The sequence below is a fragment of the Cololabis saira genome, chromosome 2 (assembly GCF_033807715.1).
Source record: "Cololabis saira isolate AMF1-May2022 chromosome 2, fColSai1.1, whole genome shotgun sequence".
In the NCBI taxonomy this organism is placed as follows: domain Eukaryota; kingdom Metazoa; phylum Chordata; class Actinopteri; order Beloniformes; family Belonidae; genus Cololabis; species Cololabis saira.
Window position 1 is genome coordinate 29,908,412 of NC_084588.1, and position 24,210 is coordinate 29,932,621.

Consider the following 24,210-nt stretch of genomic DNA (forward strand, 5'->3'; position numbering starts at 1 on the left):
TTGCTATTGTTGTTTATGTTTGTTTTATAAAGGGGAGGCATTTTCATAAGCCTTTTGGCTTCCACCTCTCCTGCACAATGCTTCATTTGACCATTGTTTTTACTGTTCTGTTTTATGTGCAAATAAACTAAACTAAACTACAATGGTGAAAAATTGTGACAGCAGAGTATAAACCGAACGCTGCCTTGTTTCTTCCAGAAATCCACTGATATGTTTGAAAGCACATCTTGCTTTTATAATTTTTATCAGTGGATTTAAGGTCTGCACTCTGAGGTGTCTGATTCGTGCTTGAAAATTATTTCTTAATCTCTCTGAACTGCACTTTCAACTTTTGAGGCGATGAATCCTGTCAACGTCCGTGTTATCTTGGGATATAGGGCCCACATTAAAAAAATAAAAATACATTTAAAGAAGAGTGGTCAGCTAGTTACTTTATGTTTATGTTGATTTTAAATAGAGATCAAATAAAGCAATCCCAGCTCATAATACAACTCCCGCAGGATTGTACATGAAGTACATGAACTCATCAAACCATATGAACAGTGCTACACTTCCTTTCAGGTATTGTTAACGTTTTGGATAGTTCTCAAACCAATTTTATTTGTTCCAGCTGTCTCCACAGATCTTTTGTTTCCTTTGTCAATAACTTGAACCTTCAGAAAAAGAGAAACATCTATTCATATCATATAAATGGGAAATCAGCTACAATGATTATTTTAATCTTATACTTTAGAGAAGAGCCCACTACATCTAATAATTTATTTTTAATGAGTATAATTAAACTTCAATTTAATAAAATAATAGTTATATATATATAAATATATATATATATATATATATATATAAACCACCTGATTAAGGGTGTATGATTTTGAAAGACCCGAAAAGACCTATGACGTCAGGAAAATCACTGAAGATGTGTCCAGATAGGCATCAGTAGATGTATTTACACAACAGTATTTCAAGACAGTGACAACATGAAACATGTTTCCTATCTTTATTTACAGCATATTAGATGTACAAAACAATAAAAAATATACATGCATGTATAATCTAAGACAGGTATATAGTTCAGTTGTATTTTACATGACCTTTCTCTGGATATCTGCAGACTGATCTTTGGTTGCTAGTTCACAATACAAAAGGCTTTGATGCATACAGGTATTATCATATTGAGCAGACAGTATAACATAATGCATAATAACCAGTATTTATTTACGTATTTTTTTAAGTAACAGTGGTATTCATCCAGAACACTTGAATAAATGGACCACCAGCAGTTTCAGCTAAACATTAACATTTCACCTAAAACTTTTTACATCATATACAAAATCTTCATTAGAATAAATGCTTTTGTGGTGGAACTACCTATTTTGTAGTGCTAGTGTTCCCAAGGAAAACATTTGTGCTCTATTTGTTCCTGACATTTAAATGTATCTCTTAATATTTTTTCCCTACTTTTGAAAGTGGTCTATATTAAAACTAGATACACACTCTATGTACAGTATCATTGACATTCAGCATATATCTGTTCAGCTACCATATCCGTCATTTACTGTGACTCTAGCAAAAGCAAAAGTCATGTGCGATATTAAGCAGTTTCAAATACACAGACATACACTTTGGATTTGAATCCTCATTTTTTTTTTTTTTCCCAATCTGAAAGAAAGTATACAGTCATTACAAAGACACTTTCAAACATGCTGGAGGAGATCCTGATTCCTTTCAGAGTAGATCAAGGATCGGAACATCTCCAATTCTCCCTCTTAAAGCTTCAAAGTTCTCTCACTTGAATTCCACACACACCTCCCAGTGTGAGGTTCACTCTAACATAGCTCTGGGTGAAAACAGGCAACAACAAAATGTTCCTGAAGGGAGGGGCCATGAGAAATCAAGAGTCCCAGTGGAACCACTTTTTAAGGGCGAAGGAATCTCAGGACTTTGGAACGCAGGAAGCGGATAAAAGATTTAGGAAACATTTCTCTAGATTCTTGTGCTGTGTAGTTGAAGAAGTTCTGTGGATGAGCCAACACGTCAAACAATGCCTTCATGAGCTTCTTATCCTGGTGAGAAAAGGTATTGCATTAATGGCAAATTAAGGTATTTAATTGAAAGGGCAAAGTGAATTTGAACACTGTATTTCCATATGTTTCCCATAGAGGGCGCTGTCTGCTCACTAGATACATTCATCGTTAATGAAATTCTTGCTTTGAGATAGGAATGGTTATCAGACAAGTAATTACATACACAGACAAGTAATTACATACACAATGTTTTATTTGTAAAATTTAAACATATATTTCTGCATCCTGTCAAAGAATATTATTTTTAAATATAAATCTTGCAATAATATTCTGATAAGTATGGCAGATATATTTTGTTTAACAACAAATAGGATGATTGATACCTTGAGAATTTCCTGGTGATTCTCTGACGCATATAATCGTCCATCTCTGACAATATCTTCAATCAGTTCTTGGTAGTCCTCTGAAACAAACAGAATCCACAATTCAAACTAAGTTTATTAACAAATGGAGGCGGTAAAATCTTTTTCAGTCCTGGGGAGTAGGGAGTTACATGAAAGACAATGATGTAGTTCAATTATTAAATTAATTTAACTGTAAACAGTTACAATAACTAGGAAACGAAGCTAATAGGTTGCTGATAAAAAAATAATAATGTATTAATCAATATTATATTAATAACAACAGGGCACTCTGAATGCGTTCTTTTTATTGTAAAACGCTTAGTAACTATTCTTCTAGACTTTTAAGATTTACTGCAATTTTGCTAATAATCCTTATTGTATAACATAATTCATTTCAAAAGCAATTTTTGCCATGTTTATTGCGTCACAAGACTAAACTTCCTTTTTGTTCTCACCATCATATGTCACATATGGAACCTGGAAGCCTTTCCCACTGTTTCCTTCATTGGACCTGAACTGTATCCACAGCCTCTTGGAGCGGGACGTGAAAGCGATGGGACGTTCGTACGTCTGACACGTCTCGTAGGTCGTCACGGAGTTGGGCAGAGCTGCGAGTACAAGAATGGGAACCTTTGAGTAACCTAAAACTGTAATCCCAGGAGTTTGAATAAGTTCTGTGTAAAATAATCACATATCATGTGGGTTCTCCCAGAGCCATATATATATATATATATATATATATATATATATATATATATAGATATAGTTTTCTTTGGTTTTGTTTAAACATACTACTTTGGACAAATAAACTTCACACATTTGTACCAAACAGTTGACCAAAGTATATCCAAGTTAAAAATCCCCTCTTGGTTGTATTGAGTGTGTTAATTGCGGTATCGAACTCACCGCTTTTTCTCATTACTAAGAAGTCTCCACACTCGTCTTCGATGGGCAAGTAAATTTCTGGCACAACAATAAGGATCCTGCGTTTGGCAGGTGGGTTGATGGTCCAAGTGCACTCAACATTGGCTGGGTAGTTCCCCGGGAAGTTGGGGGACTCGATGAAGCCGGTATAGTCTCCTAGCTGTCCTCCACACTGTCGATCTGTGCAAAGATGTGTAAAATATGTTTGAGGGTGCGTTTGTTTTGTTTTTTTACTTATTTCAAGAGGGTGACTTATCGGGAAATTATTATTTTCTCAGTGTGTGTGTACAAACATACTTACTTTTGCATTGCATGATGTTAGTGGAGCCGTCAAAATCTGTTGTGGTGTTTCCAGGGCAGGTGATACAGTAGTTCTGGCCAAACTCCCCTTGAAACATGCCCATGGGGCAGCGAATGCAGCGGTGTGTGCTGGTGTTGTAGTAGTGTCCTGGGGAGCACTGGACTGCAGGACCCAAGGGCAACAAGACAGCTTGTTAGTTGCTAAAATGTACTCAATATTGAGCATAATATTGTTCAATCGTGTTGAGCTGCTGGTCAGCATCTTTTGAAGGATTTTAGGCTGCTTGGAAAGTTACATGCTCATCAGCTGTTTTTTTTTGTCTTTTTTTAAAGACATGTTGTGCTCAGAAAATTCTCTGTTGAGATAAAGTGTATAATGTCTGAGTAAGAACGTCAATTCAAAAAGCTTTGACTCTATGGTAGAGACATTACAGCAACTGCAGAGGGCAGCAGAGCTCCTGTCAACACCAAACAGCTCAGCAGGTTCTGTCCACAGGATACAGAGTTGGAGGAGGAAAAAAGTTAAAACTCCAAACCATATATGTTTTACTTTATTCTGTACACCTGTCCTGTTAGAGAATATTTTATCAAATTCTATCAAATTTCCTATTTGAGTTATGAAGAGACAGAACTAGGAAGGAGTTATTGGGGATTAATAATAATAATAATTAAAGCTGCAAGCAGCGATGAACGGGCCCTCGCATGTGCAATTTCCACCAATAAAGGTCAAGGACTCAAAACTAAGTCCGATGACACCACCCATGACTCTTTATGTGAAACCATTCAAAAGTTATGGCATAAAGTAGGATTTATCAAATATCGACCAATCAGAAGAAGGGGCGGGGCTAATTTGTACCAATTATGTCCAGGAGTCAAAACTGAGTCCAATGACACCACCCACGACTCTTTATGTCAAACCATTCAAAAGTTATGGCATAAAGTAGGATTTATCAAATATCGACCAATCAGAAGAAGGGGCGGGGCTAATTTGTACCAATTATGTCCAGGAGTCAAAACTGAGTCCAATGACACCACCCACGACTCTTTATGTCAAACCATTCAAAAGTTTTGGCAGAAAGTAGGAACTATCAAATATGGACCAATCAGATGAAGGGGGGTCGCGCTTTTTGGCATCTATCGTCGCCACGGTAACACTTTTGACTGAGAAAAGTAATGTGCATCGTCGCAGGATCGAGACCCACATTTTGATGTATAACACACCTGGGTGCACGTTACGGTTCCAGCCGAAGAACGGCTAGTAAAGGCCGAAGAAATGGCATAAATTGCGTCAAAATTAAACGATTAGTTTAAAATAGCCGACTTCCTGTTCGGTTTCGGCCATGGCGCCAAGAGACTTTTCTTTAAGTTGCAACATGATACAGGTGTGTACCGATTTTCGTGCATGTACGTCAAACCGTATTGTGGGGCTTGAGGCACGACGTTTTCTAGGGGGCGCTGTTGAGCCATTAGGCCACGCCCATTAATGCAAACCATTAAATATCAAATTCTTCACCAGGCCTGGCTTGCATGCAAAATTTGGTGACTTTTGGGGCACATTTAGGGGGGCAAAAAGGCCCTCATTTCGTCGGAAAAATAAAAACAAGAAAAAAAAAATTCCTACAGATACAATAGGGCCTTCACACTGTCAGTGCTCGGGCCCTAATAATACTAATAAAGTAGATGATCTCACACCTTTGGTCTCACACTCCTGGAAGGTGACGGCAGCAGTGTGTTTGGTGACGAGGTTCCCTCCACAGGGAAAGCAGGAGGTGCGGCCCACTTCAGGCTGGTACGTTCCCAGAGGACAGACCAGGCAGGGGATGAAGCCGTCATGGGAGTACTGACCCGGAGGGCACTGACCTGAGCAGACACAAGCAGACAGAGGAGTGTTCGGTGAGTTCACACTGAGGACTGTTAACAACACAATCCACATTGCAACACTTCTGAGAAAGAAAAAAATTGATTAATTTCTCTTTAATGTTTTTCAATTCAGATATAAACATAAAATTATTTGTGATTCTTTAAAGACAAGTGTCTGCGGCACAAGTTCAGCAAACGGCAATGCAAAGATGACACATGTCATCTGCACCTCTCACACAGTACAAGTCCTAAATGACTAACACAAAGTGGGCGCCAGTAGAAATCTGCTGATAGCTCTTTTTGTTTAGTCTCTCTGAAGAGATGGAATCTAGGATTCAGCCCCAAAGTGTCTGTGATAACAGTGGACTCATAGAGGCTCCTTCAGCTTTTTATACACCCCTGAAAGAAGGCTGAAGGCTGAAGGCATTCACCTTCTGAATTCAAGTATGTCTTCATCACCTGAGCTCAGGCGTCTTTGGGTTTACACAAAGCAGAACATCTGACAAGGAGAGATCTTTATCGTGGCACCAGTGCTTCCTGTGTGTCTCAGATTCACAAAACACTTACTCAGGTTATGTGGCCATCAGGGCCTTTATCAGCTTTCTCTGGATTTGATTTATTTGTTCAGATTTCTATTATGCCATCCTTAATCTTTACGATTTCATTCAAAATGTACTGAGCATCACAGTTTGCTACTCTTTTTTTTATATCGAGTTAGTTAGGAATGAAAAGATTGCATAGGTACACACAATATACAAATCAAATCAGATCAAATCAAGCGTTATCGTAATTTTGTTGTCCATACAACAGCTGACAAGATAAGAGAGGGTTTCTCCAGGATCTGATTTAAAACAACACACACACTAATGCCACCACACAACCATCACTAGGAACTTTTTTTATCAAGTCCAAATAAGAGAAAATTGCAAAAATATGAAAAATTAGGGGGAAAAAATAAAAAATTGCACTGTATGAGCCCAAAATATATCATTTCAAAAATGTCTTATTCTAAACTTAATTTCAATTCTTAATAAGTATGCATTTCTTCTAAAAGTGACAGTAAAGCTTTTTCCCTGTTTAATGTTGGCATCCATTCTAGCAGATACAAGGTATTCTGTCACTGAGGATACCAAATGATGAAGTATTTCATTCGTTATTGTGTCCCGTTCTTCCTGCAAACATGTCTCAAGGTTTGCAACAGTACGGGTTCGTTGTTGTCACATTTCTTAAATTCTCTAGATGTTTATTCTCGGATGGGAACAGTTCTGGGCTGTAGGTAGGTGTGTCCAGTACCTGTACCCTCTGCTTCCACAGCCATGTAGTGGTTTTGCTTTGTGTTGTTAGAAAACTACGTCCTTTGAAACATGTACATGTTTCCAGTGTGAGAGGGTCCCCAGATATCTCTGAGCCCAAAGATGCTGATTCACACTTACTTTGGAGAACATTGTCATTTAATATTTAATTGATTTTCAAACACATTTGTTGACAAAGTGTTGATCCCGTGCTTATGTTTTCAGAGATTCATCCTTTCATGGATACTGCTTTTATATCAAATCAATTATAATTACCTGCTAATGTCACCCGACATCATCATTTTTCACCCCCCTGCTCACATTAAATTGCCTTTATACCCAAAAATGTTTTTGGAATGTGCCACAGGCCTGAAATACAGAAAGGTATGTGTATACCCAATAAAAGTTGTCTTTCTTACATACTGTCATATTTTTTTAATCTAATGATTTATTAACAGACCTTTGCACGTTGTCAAACTCACACATGCAAAATTAATGTTTAATATTTTAACTGGCATTACTTTAGTCTATTGAAAACAGCATCTTACCTCCACACTCTGACATGTTTCGTGCTCCGACTACTTTAGACACTTCTCTTTCTTCAGGTGAAGGACAGACCTGGCAAGACATCTGTCCCTCCTCGTCCTGATACGTTCCAGCTGGACACAGGACGCACTGTCCTTGATCTCCATCGTAGTACGACCCAACACTGCAGCTCACTAGCAGAGAAGTCAAATTGGATTAAAAAGCATTAATACTTGAATGTATAATACCGCGGTACATCAATTGCTGCTTTTAAAAAACAATTCTGCAACCTGGAATCAAGCTGAAACAAACCCAATTGCACAAGAAGGAAACTGAAAACACCTCCTCAGCAACTAAAAACACTTAAGATAAGACACCAAAATACAGCGTCATGTCTGAACTTATAATTTACGTAATTAAGTAGATAGAAGATTGCCAGAAAACACCCAGAGTGCAAAATCTATTCGAGGGGAGAGAGGCAATGTGATGCAGAGACGTGAGTCAACAAATGCAGCAGTTTGCCCCGAGGCTTCACGTGATCCAACAGTTCTTATCGCAGCACAGATAACCACAACAACACAGCTGTTAGACTGAATGACAACAGCATTAAAAAAAGAAGTGCAGATGTCATCTGCCTCCTTGCAATCCCAATAAGTCACTCAATACGATAACTTGTACAAAACAAGCTGATTTTATGACAGTTTATTACACTTAATAATATACATATTATAATGCTATTTAAATTCTAAAATATTTTATTAACCCCCAAAGAGAAATTAATCATAGCTGTAGAGAAAGGGCTACCCTTAAACACAAATTACGGTAAGTATAATTTTATGGTCTGCAGTTTTCTAACATCTTTTTATGAACAAGGAATTCATTATCAGAATACCCCGGAAACAATTTTTGATTCACATTTTTTATATTCACAAAAACTGATTCATCTGGAGTCTTTCAATCTAAAATATTCATCGCATCTCATGAAAAGCAAGATGATTTGATGTTGAACTATAATCATTTGTTTTGACTCGACGCCATGTTGCATGTGTTGGACCAAATTTTAAAACTTATCAAGGGGACACAAAACATGTCATATCACACCTACAAATTCTGTTGGGGTTTCGTCAAAAACTGCAAAGGGTCTAATTAAAACATTTTGAGCACGATATTTATATTAAAAGCAAAAAAACAAAAAATAATTATCTGGATCCTTTATCTTCTCCTCACACACACACTATATTATATTAAATATATATACATTATATATACACATATATATATATATATATATATATATATATATATATATATATATATATATATATATATATATATATATATATATATATATATATATATATATATATATATATATATATATATAGCTGGTTACATTGTTCTGCCAGAGTATCTCCTTCATGTTAATTAAAGATTACGCAGTGTCTTCTGTCAGAAAATCCTCACCTAGCAGCGGGATAACCAGTCACATAAATATAGTCATTAACTCTAATTGAAAGGTAACTCATCATAATTACTGATGAGTTGCACAAACGTTTAACTCCTGTGAAAGTTTAGGACCTTGACTACATACTTAAATACACGGATTGTTCTCTATATATTCTCTTAACAGTCTGTTTGACAAAAATGTATAAACTGAAAATTAAAATATATACCGGTACTATATGTTAGAATCTAATTTACCAATTATTAACTATAGGCATAGGAAAGGCTGTGGCTTTAATTATTTTTTGTACAAAAAGGTTATAACCAGAAGATTTCTGCCTAAAAAGTTTTTTTTGTTGTATTTTTTTTACACACATAAAAATGTTAAAATTAAAAATTACCTTGGCTTGACTAAAGGATAAAACTTTTTTTTTTATAGTGTTAACAGAGGCTTAAAATGCCTATTGACAGGAAAAAATTGGCATTGGTCACTGATTGTCATTTTGCTGTAAAAAAATTGTATTAAATTAGCTCAATCTCAAAACTGCTATGATTTATGATGTTTATGAACATACATCCATTGACCTTGCAGACATATGCAAATGAATGGAAGCTGTCTTTCATGTTAGTTTGGAGAGTTTAAGGTACTAACAGACTATAAAACTAATATAGATTATGTAGAAAAAAAGACAGCATTAAACCAGTTTGAAGCAGAGTTGTCAGGACAAAGAAGCACCAGTCTCCTCACCGCGGCCTTCCTAATACTTGACGTAACGTAACTTCTCACACCCACCTCTTTTAAAAGCAAAGCCAGGAGTAAATCAAAGGGACCATTTTCCTCTTAACTCACAAAAGTGCAAAGCCTTGATTACAGGGACCAAAACACTGTTTTGCTTTGGTTCCTCCCATTCAGACTGATGCCTATAATTAATTTGGGAATTACTGTGTCTGTCTGATCGTCTAAAGAACTTGACTTAAAAACTGGAGCTGATCTCACTCAAGAATAAATTAATGAAATCCCTTGGTTTTAAGTGCAAAATGTGCCTCAGATGCAGCCTTTAAGCTGCCTGTGAGTAAAGAGCCACAGCCTCCAAGAGCTCGATCCACAATAGCTTCAACGTTGATTCATTATGCACAGCTCAGCAAATTGTTGGATTTTCTTCTAAAGAGGGAAAATGTAATTCTATCAAGAGCAGTTCATTTTTGAAGCCTATTGTTTATTCTGAAAGACCATGAGGAGCCATCATTGTATTGTCCTCTAACAGCTTTTATTTGACAGAGGGAAACAGTGAGGGAAGAGGAGAGAGTCACAGTGAAAGAGAAAAAAACCTTGAAGCCATTCAAATGCAAAGGACACTTCTATAGAGTCCTCGAATTGATGGCCCCAAAGAGGTTTAAAAGACCTTTCACCTCTATTCAAGTCCCCGGTTTTTGCCTATTTGATGACATAGGAATACACTGCAGTATCACAGTGGTAAGGAGCTGAACCCAATAAAAGGGGTCAGGTTTCTGAATCCCCCCACTCTGCTCAGCCCAATTTCTGCTTGCGTCCATCAAGCAGAGGCCCAAACAGCTGATGCTAATTGATTCCCATGGTGCGGCTGAAGTCAATTCTCTTTAGCAGTTTAGTGGCCGGGGGTCATGCAAAGTGGCCCCAGGTGGGGGTAAGGCTCGGGAGGGAGGGGGGGCAGCAGCACTCAAGCTGCCAGCTTGAATCAACAGCACTTCCTAAACATCTTAAATGTTTCAAACTAATACCCAAACAAATTGGCTACGGAGCTAGAATAGATGAGCAGGTGTTTGTGGCACGTTTATCGTAGCATTTAGTTCTTTGTTTTCAATACAAAACTATTGAAACGTTGTCAAACCTGCAGTTGAAATAAAAAAGGTAAATTTTAAAAATTAATTTATCCACAGATGTATAGACATCATTACAACAGAAACAAGCCCTGGAATACAAACCACAATGTCATCAGTCCCAACACACAACACAGAATCAGAAGATTTTCTTTCTTGACTAGTGCACAGTATTTACACCAAAGTCAGAGAATCCTATGTTGTTGTTCCTCTGAAGGACTGAGAACAAGCCCCGAATGGGGCTTTCAAAAGGAGTGGGCAAACTGAAAAGGACTAAACTGCACTCGAAGCTAAGCCAGAGCGGGAGGTGGGGGAGGAGGGAAAGATATAGCTCCTTTAAAGAGCTGGAGGTTAAGAAGAATGCCTTGCAGACCCCCCCTTCTCCCCCAAATTACATGTCTACACCCCTGCCATAGCCAATAGACTGCTTAATGTTGACCTGAAAGCGTAAGGGAGGGAAGTTAAGGCATCAAGAAATGTAAGGTCTGTCTTACTTCAAGAGGGAAATATTAAAAAAGGACCAGTTTTCAGCTCTACACAGATGAAACACAAAATGTTAATGACAAAGACAACCTATGGCGAGTAAGCATCTTTAATAACAACAGGTCTCCAGTTAAAGAGGGAAGCTATGAAATAATTCCCATCATCTTTGAAGATCTGATTCTACATTGGATACAAACATCTTCAAAATAGCACAAAGCACAGGTGTCTGAATAAATGTTTAGACAAGGCAAAGAAAATACTATTTCAGCAGGGAGGAAAAGTACAGTGAGCCCTGAAAATCGGGGCATATACTTGCTTCAGCCAGGAAAAACACAAGCCAGCCTTCAGCCCTCCCACTCTGACAGTGTGCGGTCATATTTAACCAACACTTTCTCCATCACAGGTTGTATATAAAACTCAACGGCTACCAGGAGTCCCATCACGGGCCCTAATGTTACAATTCCATCCCAGAGAGATGCTGGAAGATCTTACAGCTGGGAGCCCCAACAACAGTCTCTCTGTTCCTCCACTAAAACTCCCTCTCCCTCCAACTGGCTCATTACACCACGTCTGCAACTTAAATACGGCACTCATGTGGCCCACACCTGCTCCACATCCAATCATTAAACCGGCTTGTCTAAATATATCTCGCTGACATGGGCCGTTTCGATTAAAGAGCCGACTTTCCGTCTGCTGTGTGTACGAGGAATGATCAGAGTCAATGGTGTCTTAAAAAAATCCTTATTTGATTTATGGTAATATTGTTTGGGCAAATACATACCCTTCCAGTCTTCATCAACTTTATTTAATGCAAAAACGATTTGTAAGACTGGCAACTTTTTCTAACTCTACGGAACCTTCTACTCCTTTGTTCAGAAAACTCAAACTTCTTTCAGTATTTGACATAAATATTCATCAGATATGTGTGTTTTTATACAAACATATGTCTTTGCCTTTTTCTTTACCACTATCGTTTAGTAATTTTTTCACTTATAATTCTCAAATACATTCATATAATACTAGACAGGTTAATCATTTTCATTTTCCTTTTTATAAAACTAAACACGGCCAGTTTTCCCTCAGATATCGCGGTGTACAGATATGGAACTCCAAATCTCACATTATCAAAAGCTCTGCTTCTCTAGAGATTTTTAAAAGAAATGTATCATCTCATTTAATTCACATTTAAAAAATGTCAAGTTTTCTTTGTTTTGTTTTTTTGTTTGTTTTTTTTTTGTTTTTTTTTGTGTGTGTTGATGATCTGTAACTATGTAGTCAAACCTTCTTTGTTTTTGTTTATAGTCTTCGTCTTGTTGTTTTTGTTTTTTGATTTTTTGTAATTACTGTTTTACTTCCTAAATTGAGGGGAGGTCCGCTGCATAAGCCTGTTGGCTTTTTGACCTCTCCTGTCACATTTGTTTTACTATTTTGATTGCAAGTGTTAATTTTATTGTGTGCAAACTAATAAAATAAAATAAAAATAAAATAAAGAATATGTATACGTGTAGTCTGCTTCTCTGAAGGGTTGATGGCCTGATTTTTAAAATGATTTCTGTGCTAAGTGAGAAAGTATATACATGAATCTAACTCACCACATTTCCTGCCCACCGGCACCTGTCCCGCCCCACAGTGTCCTGCTTCTGCGGGCTGGCCCAGACTCTTGGATAGCTCATAGTCGGCACCGGCAAAGTGGAGATGGAACTGCTCCCGGTTGATGGATTTCCGCAGGGTCCGGATGGTTTTCCTGAGCCTCTTCTCTGAGCGTCGACGCACACAGTTCAGGTCACAGCTCTCTGCTGAGAGAAGCATTTGATACCGCTACTGCTTGCAGAGTAAACTTCTTTGTGCACACTTATAGCAAACCGGACTATCATGCTTGTTTTTCCCACATGCTGACCTCACAAAAACACACTCTTAAGACACCAAAGAATCCAGGAAATAAAACAGAGGAAAAAAAAACCACCTAACACCCCTGGTCCCAACCAACCCTTAAGCCCAACACCACTAGAGCCAAAACAGGAGATACTTTCACAATTTGCTTTGTTTAGTGACAAACAGTCCAGAAGCAAAAGAAGGGCAGATAAAGAATGAGAAGCAAAGGTCACATGCAGGCCGGCAGGAAGCGAAGAGACCAACCTGTTACCTCCTCAAGGTTCACATCCAGCTCAAACTCAGCTGTGATGGAGGAGCTGTCCTCCTCTCCGGCTTTCCTGCTGTGGCGGCTGCGTGTTCGCTGTCCAGCAGAGGTGCAGCGTAGGCTCACGTAGCTGAACTGAACATTTTCAGTGAAGTGAAATCTGCTGTCTGTGAACACGGGAGACAACCATCACCACGCTACAGCCGGCAGGCACACAGATACAACACAAAAACTCACAGCAGGAAAAAAACATGGACAAATAAAACTAAGATATTAAACGGTGTCAAATTATTTATGAACTTTCTTTTTTAAGACAAACTGAACAAGGATGAAATATCACTGAGAAAAAATGTGTCTGAAACTATTATGTTTGCTTTCAGTAACAACAAGCGATATAAAAGACCATACTGAACCCCTTTGGAGAAGCAACTGCTCCGACAATCAAAAACCCATTTGACTGATGGCTGGGTCAACCCGACTGAAAGGCATGCTATGGCTAATTACATCCTCCCCTGTCACGGCTAGACAAAGTACTGCTCGGAGACATTCGAAATACTCAAAACCACATCACTTTCCCCACAAACTCTTTCACATTTGCCCTTGGTTTTTTGGTTTTCTTTGAAGCCGCTTTCACGTCTGCTTTATCTTCTTTAGATGCGGGCAGCTCTTAGTAAACCCAAAATGTTTTTAAACGACTAACATGAAAGAGTTGTAATTCTAATCCTTGCATATCTGCCATTTAAATCTTTCGTTTGAAGGCATTGTTGAGCTTCCTGCGTTGCAAACTCCGTACCTGAGTGTGCCGAGTTTAAGCCCTCCCAAAGTTTCTCTTGACTTCGTTTTAAGTTGCACTTTGCAGTGCCAGACTTAAAAGTGGCCGTGGCCTTAATGCGTGGAAAACTGGCCTTTTCTGGACCTGCAGGACAGAAGAACAGAAATTCTTGTCATTTTGATCTATTTATACATCAAGTGAAAAGAAAGATCGACCTGAGCTGCTCCCAGGTTACGGTTTTGTGAGGCAGAGCAGAAAGATAGATGCAAATCTGCGAGGTTTTGTAACTTGCCTAAGCAATGCAAGCCGCTGTTGCTCTTTTGTGCGCCAGCCAAGCAGGGCAGGGGCATTCCACAGGTCACTGTGTAGGAATCCTCCATCCCTGAAAACACACAAGAGGCCATGACACATAGACCCACTCTCACAAAAGTTAGGGCCATAGAAGCCAAAGGAAGAGAGCAAAGAGGAAGCGTGTAGAAACACGAAGAGTCGTGTTGCAGACTGATGTTGACAATTGTACGCACAGCCAGCTCCAACACAACTTGATTTAAGCCCTTGTCAGATGTGGGATTCGTAACATTGATGGCTTCATCAATCAGTTAAAGCTGCTGCATTTGTTCGGATATGAGTCACTTCAATGTTAATGTTCCTTATGGCTTAATTTCCAGGTACAAACTTAGTCACGACAACGATACAGAGACAACACGGTACATGAACACAGCTTGAATGAAAATACTTATGCCATTTGAATAAATCTGGACGATACAGTCAGTTAAATGTAAAGTCAAAGTCAGAGTTACCATGTTGACAGCCTACCAAACACAGCCTGAATGTGTTTGTTGGCTCATCAAAGCTGGTGTGATAAAAGACTCTTGGTTTCTTAATTAACCCCTCCAGAACTTCTGAGCTTCTTCTCAGTATTTGACACAATTTTCTAAAGTCTTAAGGAAATGTCTGTGTCTCATTTTGGTCAAAACGCCACATGGATACAGTACTTAAGCTCCCTCTTCAACCATGTCTTTTCAGGTCTGTTCACAGCAGGTGGACACGTGTAAACTCTCTGTCATCCAAGTCACGGTAATTCTCAACATCTTGAATCAAGGCCAATGGACTTTCTTTTATTTCTTTGTTTTTAAACGACATTCACCCTTTCATACAGCCGGGGAAACATCTTCAGTTCCACAAACACAGGATGGCCAATTTACCAGGTCCCGATTCAGTTGTCCACCTGCACTTTAAGGATAAGGGACACTCTTGGACAGAGAAGGTAAATGGTTTGGAAGATGTGAAAGAACTAATCAAATAGGAAACCCGTCCTTAAATAGAGGGGGTGGACTCATGGAATGGTGATCTGCATGACTGTAACAGCTTATGAGCGTGAAACTCCCCATCTGTCAGTTTGAAAGGATGATGCCTTCTGGATGGAAGTTGAAAGAGCAAACTTCCAAAACAAATACAAGTCCAGCGTTTTTCAAGTTTCTGAGAGTTCACAGTAGGTAGTTAGTACTCATACCCACCTCTAAGGTACAGCAAAGAGGAAGTTGGATCATCTGGGTTTGTAATATCACAGCCTATTTACTCAACCACATGTTTTCAGAGTCAGAGACATGGTTATGTTGGGCTTATTGTTTATTTTCAGCTTTGTACGCTGTCGTTGAGCACTACAAAAGGTGCCTATAAATAAAAAGTATTATTATTATTATTATTATTATGTTATCTCAAATAGGTTTGTAACCACGTCCAACACCTAAATATACGTTGTCAAGCTAATTTTTGTCATATGTCCTTGTTAAGAAGTATTTCATTCATAATAATGAGTCAAGCGTGATTTTATGCTTCTATGAAACAAATGTGAATGTGGTCTGATTACGGGACACAGAACTACGTTGGCGTTCATAGTTGTCCGTTGTCATTTGTGTTGCTTTGCAATTACACCACGAACACAAGGTAGCAGTGCAGGTTCTGCAACGGCGGCAAAGAAGTAGTAGCGGGAAATACAAAGAAGAAGAACAATGCCAACAAGTGGACCAATCACATTAGTCTCAACCCACATCAGGCCAATGTGTAGTAACATTTGAACAGCCGTGCACCTCAGTGAACATGCACTGTGGGTCCGATGATGAAGAATAAACTTAGTGTTACCATTACTACACTCAGTTCAAACTGGTGTCAAGCTAAATGCAATCTGTAAACAACTTGGTCTAACAAAGCCAGACTTTCATCACGACAGCAGTATTCTCAGACCCATCAATATGTCCAAGAGAGGCTTCTGTTCCACTTTATAGCCGACTCTGCCATGTTGTTTGAAAATAAAATGATGCATTACATTTGTTGGAGAAATAACTGATCTTAATTTTGACTTTACTCATGTAGAGGCAACCTTATTGTTTGTGTTTTTTGTCTCAGATCCATTTCATTATTGGTTTACTAAGTGGTGGAGTATTAATGAAAAATATGTTCAGAGTTGATTTCAAAGCTAATTTTAAGCTTAAAACCAGTCACCTCCTCACATCATACCACCTATTAGCACTCACTAAAATACGTATTTCTAGTTTTGAAAGAGAAAACGTGGGTTAAAATTGTTAACATATGCATCTTGTCAAGGACGGTGACATTTTGTTTAGTAAATCTTAACTTCTGAGAGGTATTAAAACAAACATGTTCAAGTGTCCTCAAAGGCAATCCACCATTTAAGAAAATCCATCATTTTTTGATTTTCAAAATGCTAAATATCTAAACGGTTTTCAACAATGTGCAGCCAGCAGTAAGAGGCTGGCATACGTGCAGACATGTAACAAAACCACCAACGATTATGCATGTATGAACTGCAGAGTTGCATGTCAGCTTTACCAAATGAGAAGTACACAGTCAGAGAGACTGCAGGTAAGTTATTTGATATGCAGACTGGACCCAACTCACCACTGATGAAATGAACTTGAGACTGGCAGGTCAGAAAGCAGTGGTCTCCTCCCTGCTGCTTACTACAGTTCAAGGTAGGTTTAGAGGCGGGTTTTGCTGGTGGGAAACCCTCAGCCTCTAGATAAAACCACAAAAAAAAACAGAAAACAAACTCAAAGGTAAACCAGAAAGTGCTTAATTACAGCATGGAGCAATACACACATAAGGTATAAAAAGCACCAACTCATGCAAGCACTGCTGAACTTTGGGTATTTTACTGAAGCACAAGAAAAATCAAGGGACAGAGAATTAAAGAGAAAAAGAGAATAATTCAAAGTATCTCCTGTTTTTGTTCCCCGACTTTTAGTCTAAAATGTGTGACATCATCAAAACAATTTCCAAAATAGACATAAGAACAATATTTAACACATGTGGAAGAAGAACTGACTCACCAACACAGTCCTTCTTGTTCCAGTGTAGCTTGTAGCCGGGTCGGCAAAAGCACTCAAATCCACCCAAAGTGTTCTCGCAACCCTGCTCACAGCCACCATTGTTCACACTGCACTCATTTAAATCTTTTGGATGGAAAGGGGAGATCATTTTCATAAACACAAGATCCACTGTCCAACACAGCACTGAGAAACAAAACATTTCTAAGCTTTTAAATCACAAACATCTAAATTGTGCATTTGTTTGTAACACTCAGATTGTTATGTGCAGCCCCCTCCACCCAACTTAGTCTCACCTCCGCAGTGGGCCAGTCCATACATGGTGTAGCCTTTGTTGCACAGACACTGAAAACCACCAGGGGAGTTCACACATGTGTGATCACATGTTCGCTCAAAAAAACACTCATCTATATCTGTAATCAAAATCAGGCAGATGACATAATAGCAGAGCAGTCAGTTGTAATCTTCAGGAGGAGGAATTTCCCTCGCAAAGACACAAATCTTCCCACTCAGTGATGTGCAACATATGCACTATGCAACATCAAGTGAAACAGTGGCTTTTGATAGCACTTACAGTTATTTGGGGATCTCTTAAATCCATATGCAGTTACATCACATCAATGTTATTTCATGGCTTTCATGTTCAATTAAAAGCAGCTTCATGCAAGGCAAAACTAGATCCCCTCTCATATTGTAAAAGCTTGGTTCTTTGTGTTAGTTTTGCATCATCTTCCTCTTATTATCTTTTTTTTTTTTTAGGTACATGCCCCTACTTTACCTTTCAACACTGCAAGTTGCTTCTTTTTACCTCACTTTAGCATACTTTTATTTGTATATCTGCTATATCACTGTCACCAACTAAATTTTATTTTAAATTTACAATGACAATAAAATCTCTTAATTCGTAATTATCTCAGATACACAAGATAAATTCAATTCCAATAATTGGAACCATTTAGGAGGAAATTCTACCTTGACAAGAGCGTTCATCTGACAGTAGCTTAAAGCCCTTCCTGCAGTTGCACTCAAAGCTGCCGATGGTGTTCCTGCAGAAGTGTTCACAACCGCCATTGTGATGCTCGCACTCGTCAATATCTGTGGGGGACGAGTCATGCTCTCATTACACTCAAGCAAAACTCCTTTTATAAATGGACTAAATCAGTGTTTTCAGTGTGCTGCTGTTCTCTCTGCGAGTGTTTATTGTGGACTGGTGGTCTGACCTTTGCATGTTTTTCCATCCGGCTGCAGCGTGAAGCCAACGGGGCAGCTGCAGCGCACGCCTGTCGATGTGTCTTTACAGGTACAGTCACAACCTCCATTGTTTACTGCACAGGTTTCTGAAATAACAACATAATTGTCACTGTACTTGAGTGACCTTCCCCCTCCAAACAAACACATAAATCCTGTCCTTTTTTGTGCGTTCAAAACATCAGGACTTGGGGCCAATGTTATAAATGTAAAATTTGTTCCATAGTGTTTGAATCCGTATCTAAATAGATTTGAAGGCAAAGCTGAACCCTGCTACATGTTGATGGAAACAGACTAATGCTTTGTTGGCATGCTCCACAGTGGTGTGTCCAAACACAGATTAATACAGGTAATAAAACACATTATTTTTAACAGGGAACAAGATTCCCAGAGCTCATGCCATGCATCACCTGACGGTGTGCCGAAGTGATGCAATATCTAACACCTATTGTGTGACCCAGAATCACAGGGCTGATAAATAAATGTAAAAAAAAACTATGCCGGAAAATATTCACACGCTGCCCTCTCCAAATAGAAGGAAAACGTGAAATGTACCACACTGTTACAAATGCATGTATCTTAGGAGTGAGACTGGGGGCGGGCTAGCAAGGGTGCAGTCATTTCACAGTTTGCTCAAAAGACTCAGGAATGTATCGGTTTACAGAACGTCGCTCCTCTTCCCGCTCCTGAGTGGTTCCTGCCAGTTCAACACTCCATCACGCAAAAACACAATTCAAGCTGTTAGTCTTTGAGGGGTGTAACTGTTACCCATTAACAGTCTCCTTTTGACACGCTTGTCCACCTCAGTTATAGATGTAGCGTTGTGGTCTGAGGACTCAATGGTGGCTTCGTCTCGCTCTGTTACACACACAAAAGTGGAAGATAGATTTAGTACAGGTAATTTCATTGTTATTTACAAATACGGCACACACGCTCTGACTTCACTCGTGACTCAGCTCTGGGTGTTTGTGTCACCTTTCAGACGCATTTTCAGATACTCTGCTTGTAGCGGCTTGGTTTGTGTCAGATAAAACAGCAGATCAGAATCTGGCCAAAACATTTCAGTTACATGCCTGGACCTCACACACACTGCTGTTGGAAAAAGAGATATAACCCACTATCTGGTGGCTGATTCTTATCCCTCTAAACGCATGCTGCGCAAGAAGACAGCTCATTGAAAGACATGTTTCCGTCATCATCTTGATGAATGGTGTTTTTTAACTATAGACTCCACGCCATGGAAGAAAAAAATACAGCAATACTGTTATATTATGAATAGAAATAACGGTCGGGATTATCAGACCCAATGGAATGCTGCTTAAAAAAATGAAAAACAGAAAACTATTGTACTCAGTCTTCCCATTTTGTTTTGCCGTAGCTAGTTTGAAGATTTCAAAAATCTTATTTCACACACTCAGACCATATAATGTACAAAATAAGATTTACTTATTTCTTCATAACAGCTTTAAAATGTTTTAAATAACATCTAACTTCAAACAGATTGGTTTAAATTGTTCGTTTTCCTTAATTTAATGACATCTAAGCATGTGCAGAACACCTGCCTTGTTCCTGGTTTGGTGCACTTCTGTTCAGCTGCTTTTCAAAAAAATGGTCTTAAAAGTGCAAATTGCAGGACAGTTATTCATGAGTATATACAAATTTTGTGGAAATCTCAGCTTAAACAGTAAGTGATTAATTTCATGCATACACTAAAACATTAATTGAATATTCATTAATATTATATTATTATTATAATATTATAATTATTAATTGAACATTGAATTAAAATGTCTTTATTTTTCAATATGTAACAATGAGGGGGCTGACTTGGATTCACTATGGTTTAGTAATAAGTATGTTCAAAATCTGTGTTTTAGGACATCATCTCCATTTTAATTATACTCAAATATGTGACGAAAAAACTTCACAATACTGTGAAAACAGAATTAGCACACATTAGGCAACATCGATAACTCACCAGCTCAAACTACACTTGTTCTCCACACATCACAAATTCATTTCTCTCTATTGGTATTTTTCTTCATCTCTGTCATTTCTTGACTTCACTAAGACTCGTAATTATATGGCTGTGGTCTGTTATCTGCGTGTGCCTATACATTTTGATCTCTTAAGCATTGACATTTGTGTGGATGCATATTTTTTTAAATGCATCCTAGCTGGGTCATTCATGCTGCATAGCTGCCACACTGTGATATATAGTTTTTTTCCTTTTTTTAAAGGTGTGCAAAATTCAAAACATATCTATGTTACTGTGTTTTTTTTTTCTCATAATGTCTATTTCTTGCTATCTGTCCTTACATTTTTGGTCACTGGGACTATCAACATACAAGCTGAATTTTAAAGAGACAGGCACTAAGATGGATGGTTCCGGACAGGTGACTGAAAGTGCAACAGTAATTTGTTTTATAAGAAAAATGCATTTCTGTTAGCCTATTTTTTTTAACATGCAACATATTATGAAGCATTAACATATGTAATCCTATTCTGGCACACAACGTGTTTACAGAGAAATGAAAATTATAAAAATATTAATAATTAATTATTATTATAACAGTAAAACTCAGGTTTTCGACTTCAAAAATAAATACTAAAAACTAACAAATGGACCTGAAGATAAAAAACTACCAACTTTAAGTTCAAAAAGGATTTTTCAGGTTCATTTAAGATTCTGTTGATCTATGACTGCCTCATTACATTTTTTTCTCATGTTTCCCGTATCAGATACATTCAGTCAGTCAAGTTGTTGGTGTTGTCAAGCACTTTTGGATCTGATGGATTTCCAATTATGCTTTTCTGTGATTGTATTCTTATTTTTTAGGCATGACTGAGTATTTGCAGATTGGTTGTTAAAAGAAAATGCCTTTGGTCAGAGGATTGAGATATGTCTTTAAAGGGAAGCTTTCAAACTGAAGGTCAGAGGACATGAGTGCACAGTTCGACTCCAAACTTATACTTGCATGGATTTTTACATTTCTTGTGTTTGCTTACCTACACAAGACTTCTTGTCAGGCTGCAGAGTGTAACGGGCGTGACACCTGCATATGGGGCCATTTTCTGTGTCCTCGCAGGTGTGCTGGCAGCCTCCGTTTCCATGGTTACAAGTTACTGCAGAGTAAATAATATGCAACCACAAAGCAAATAATAAAAGGCGTGTAGTTTCAGCTAGTGTGTTTTGCAACTTTAGCTTCAACCTTCATGCACTTACAGATGCAGTCCCTTTGGTTCCTGGCCAGCTCAAACCCTGGACGGCACTCACAGGCCACACCCCCTTTGGGTGTTTCCTTGCAGATGTGGGCGCAGCCATGCTCCTTATTCATACAGTTGAGGCCCTCTGGGATAGAAAGAGGGAGAAAGTACACAATGAAACTCCTGCAGTGACTGACTAGCTCAACACAAAGGCACACATACTGAGAGATTAGTCTGGCATCCTCAAAGACACTGATTGTTCTCACATCTTACACAATCCAAAAACATCCACCACTGTGATATTTTTAGCACCTCTATGGAGAAAAGGAATATTCTGCAACCAGAGCTCCAGTTGACCTGAAAACAAAACGCCACAGAGTACTGCTTTCCTACAACATACTTGATACTGCTTTGAGCCCAAAACTGAAAGAGACGCAGCATCGTTTATATAGATGGGTCACAGCTGAGTGGTCAGGTCTGCGGGATTTAAAAGGGCTGTCAAAGACCCAATGAAGTGGAAACTACTTGCATTTAAGTTGACTTCAGTCAAGAAGAAAAAAACAAAGCCACTTCAGACTAATCTGTGACACAGACCACATAGACCAAAGTGTCGCAGTTATTAACTTATTTTGTTCTCTGGGACACAGAGAGCTCTTTCCCACAGCATGTTGCTGCTGCACATAAAAGCTCAGTGAGAACAACCAGCTTGAACCTGTCACCCCACATTGCACCATCAATCTCAGATTTGTAGGAAGAATTTAATCATCCACAAGCATCTGCAGTCAAAGTTTTAAGAGTAAATGAACTACACGCTGTTTAGAATTTAACACATTGTGGTTACTGTAAACTCACCCACAGAGCGGTGGATGCATGTGTGCTGGTTGTCGCTGAGGAAGAATCCTTCTTTGCAGCGGCACTCATAGCTGCCCACGGTGTTGACACAAGTGTGCTGGCATCCACCATTGTTGAACTTGCATTCATCCACATCTACAGGACAATGGCATGACTGTATTTAATAAACAGTTAACAAAAGTCTGGGCAAGTTTTTTTTTTCTTTTTTTATTAACAATCTCAAACCAGCTTTTCACTCATGTAAATCAAACGCAGCTGTTTTGCTCAGTTTTATAAACACTGCAGATGTAACTGGTGATTTTTTTTTTCTTTTTAAACATGTGTGAGAAAATTCACATATACAGCCCACACAAACATGCATTCCTGATGATTCAAGCTCTGTCTCACAGAAGGTTGTTTTCCTTAGTGGTTTAAAGTTGGTCTTACCCAAACAGTTGTGTCCATCGTGTGCCAAATTGAATCCATCATAACAAGTGCAACGGTAATTGCCCGGTATATTGTTGCACTCATGTACACAACCACCATTGTACTCGAGGTCACATTCATCAATATCTGAAAACACACAAAAAAACACACAAATAAGCAATCAGGCTCTGATCAAAAATATTAGTTGTTAAACATTAAGACCAAGATGTGGGTGCATGGAGATGTGTAACATGCATTCTGTAGGAAAAACAGAAACAAAGCTCTCAACTTTATAGACCAATACATTACCTTCGCAGTGTTTTCCATCTCCTTTAAAGCCAGTCTTACACGTGCACTTGTATGAGCCTTGAGTAGTCTGACAAATAGCATCAATGTGACAGCTATCACTTCCCTCCGCGCATGGATCTGCTAAAATATAAACGTCTATGACTTAGTTTGACAAACAGCATATTTACTATTCATGCACTTTTTGCATTATACATTTTGTGAGAACGTACAAAAAAAAAAGATAGGTACGCATCTTACAAACACTTAAATACAAGCTCCCCTAATGATGAAAATTTGGAAAAAATAAATACAAAAGAAACAAAAGAAACCTTATATCAATTAGAAATTACAAACATGGTGCACAAAATTATATATGCGCATATACGACATAAATATAAACAAGAAAAGTTTTAAAAGCAACAGGTTTTGCAACTGAGAGTAAATGTAAAAAATCTCCGTTTCTGTAAGAGAGCGCACTGCTGAAAGCGTGCGTAAAAAGCAGCTTGGAAATGGAAAACGCAGCACAAACACACGCACTCTCTCTCACTACAGTTCCCACCTCGACTCTCTGCAAGCGCTACACTTTGGCGACTATTTAACAAGAGCAAAAACAAACAGAAGTCCCTTGCAACCCAAATAGCTCCCATGGCGATATGCTCCCAAGTTTAGAGGTCTTCTCAAAAGGACGCGTACGCACTGAAGTCGTGACCGAGCGTCCGGCTCATTTTCATTCTACCCTGTCAATCTGCTTCAACAAGGGGCTTTTGAAAAGAGAAAGGAGTGAGTGACTGTCTCAAAAGGGAGTGAGAATGAGCCCGTGCGTGCGCGTACACGTGAGAGTG

At 38.6% G+C, this 24,210-nt stretch overlaps 1 protein-coding gene across 4 annotated transcripts; it reads right to left on the minus strand.

Moving 5' to 3' along the window:
* Positions 1–983: 983 nt before the first annotated feature.
* On the minus strand, positions 984–24,153 carry scube2 (signal peptide, CUB domain, EGF-like 2). Of its 4 annotated transcripts, none has more exons than XM_061742838.1 (23): positions 23,928–24,153; positions 23,390–23,506; positions 23,102–23,227; positions 22,676–22,810; positions 21,843–21,968; positions 21,626–21,742; positions 19,385–19,474; positions 18,589–18,705; positions 18,341–18,463; positions 17,665–17,781; positions 17,372–17,494; positions 16,941–17,057; positions 14,314–14,403; positions 14,043–14,165; positions 13,249–13,416; positions 12,705–12,908; positions 7,353–7,523; positions 5,345–5,512; positions 3,654–3,815; positions 3,335–3,532; positions 2,884–3,036; positions 2,408–2,487; positions 984–2,063 (listed from the first exon to the last, which is right to left on the minus strand). In XM_061742838.1, exons 1-23 carry the CDS (start codon positions 24,013–24,015, stop codon positions 1,917–1,919), a joined length of 3,060 nt encoding a protein of 1,019 aa, XP_061598822.1. In that variant the 5' UTR covers positions 24,016–24,153; the 3' UTR covers positions 984–1,916. The 4 variants fall into 4 exon arrangements, with proteins under 4 accessions (XP_061598822.1, XP_061598833.1, XP_061598812.1 ...); XM_061742849.1 differs by having other exon boundaries at positions 12,705–12,905; positions 23,390–23,509; XM_061742828.1 differs by having other exon boundaries at positions 23,390–23,509.
* Between the last annotated feature and the right edge of the window lie 57 nt (positions 24,154–24,210).

Excerpts from the sequence above, each read along its gene's own strand:
- scube2 (XM_061742828.1), bottom strand. The coding sequence starts at position 24,015 with ATGGGAGCTATTTGGGTTGCAAGGGACTTCTGTTTGTTTTTGCTCTTG. Across the intron at positions 23,228-23,389 it reads AGATGGAAAACACTGCGAAG|ATATTGATGAATGTGACCTC; the intron begins GTAATGTATTGG and ends GTGTGTTTTCAG. Across the intron at positions 18,706-19,384 it reads CAAAAGGAGACTGTTAATGG|AAACCTGTGCAGTAAACAAT; the intron begins GTAACAGTTACA and ends TTGTTATTTCAG.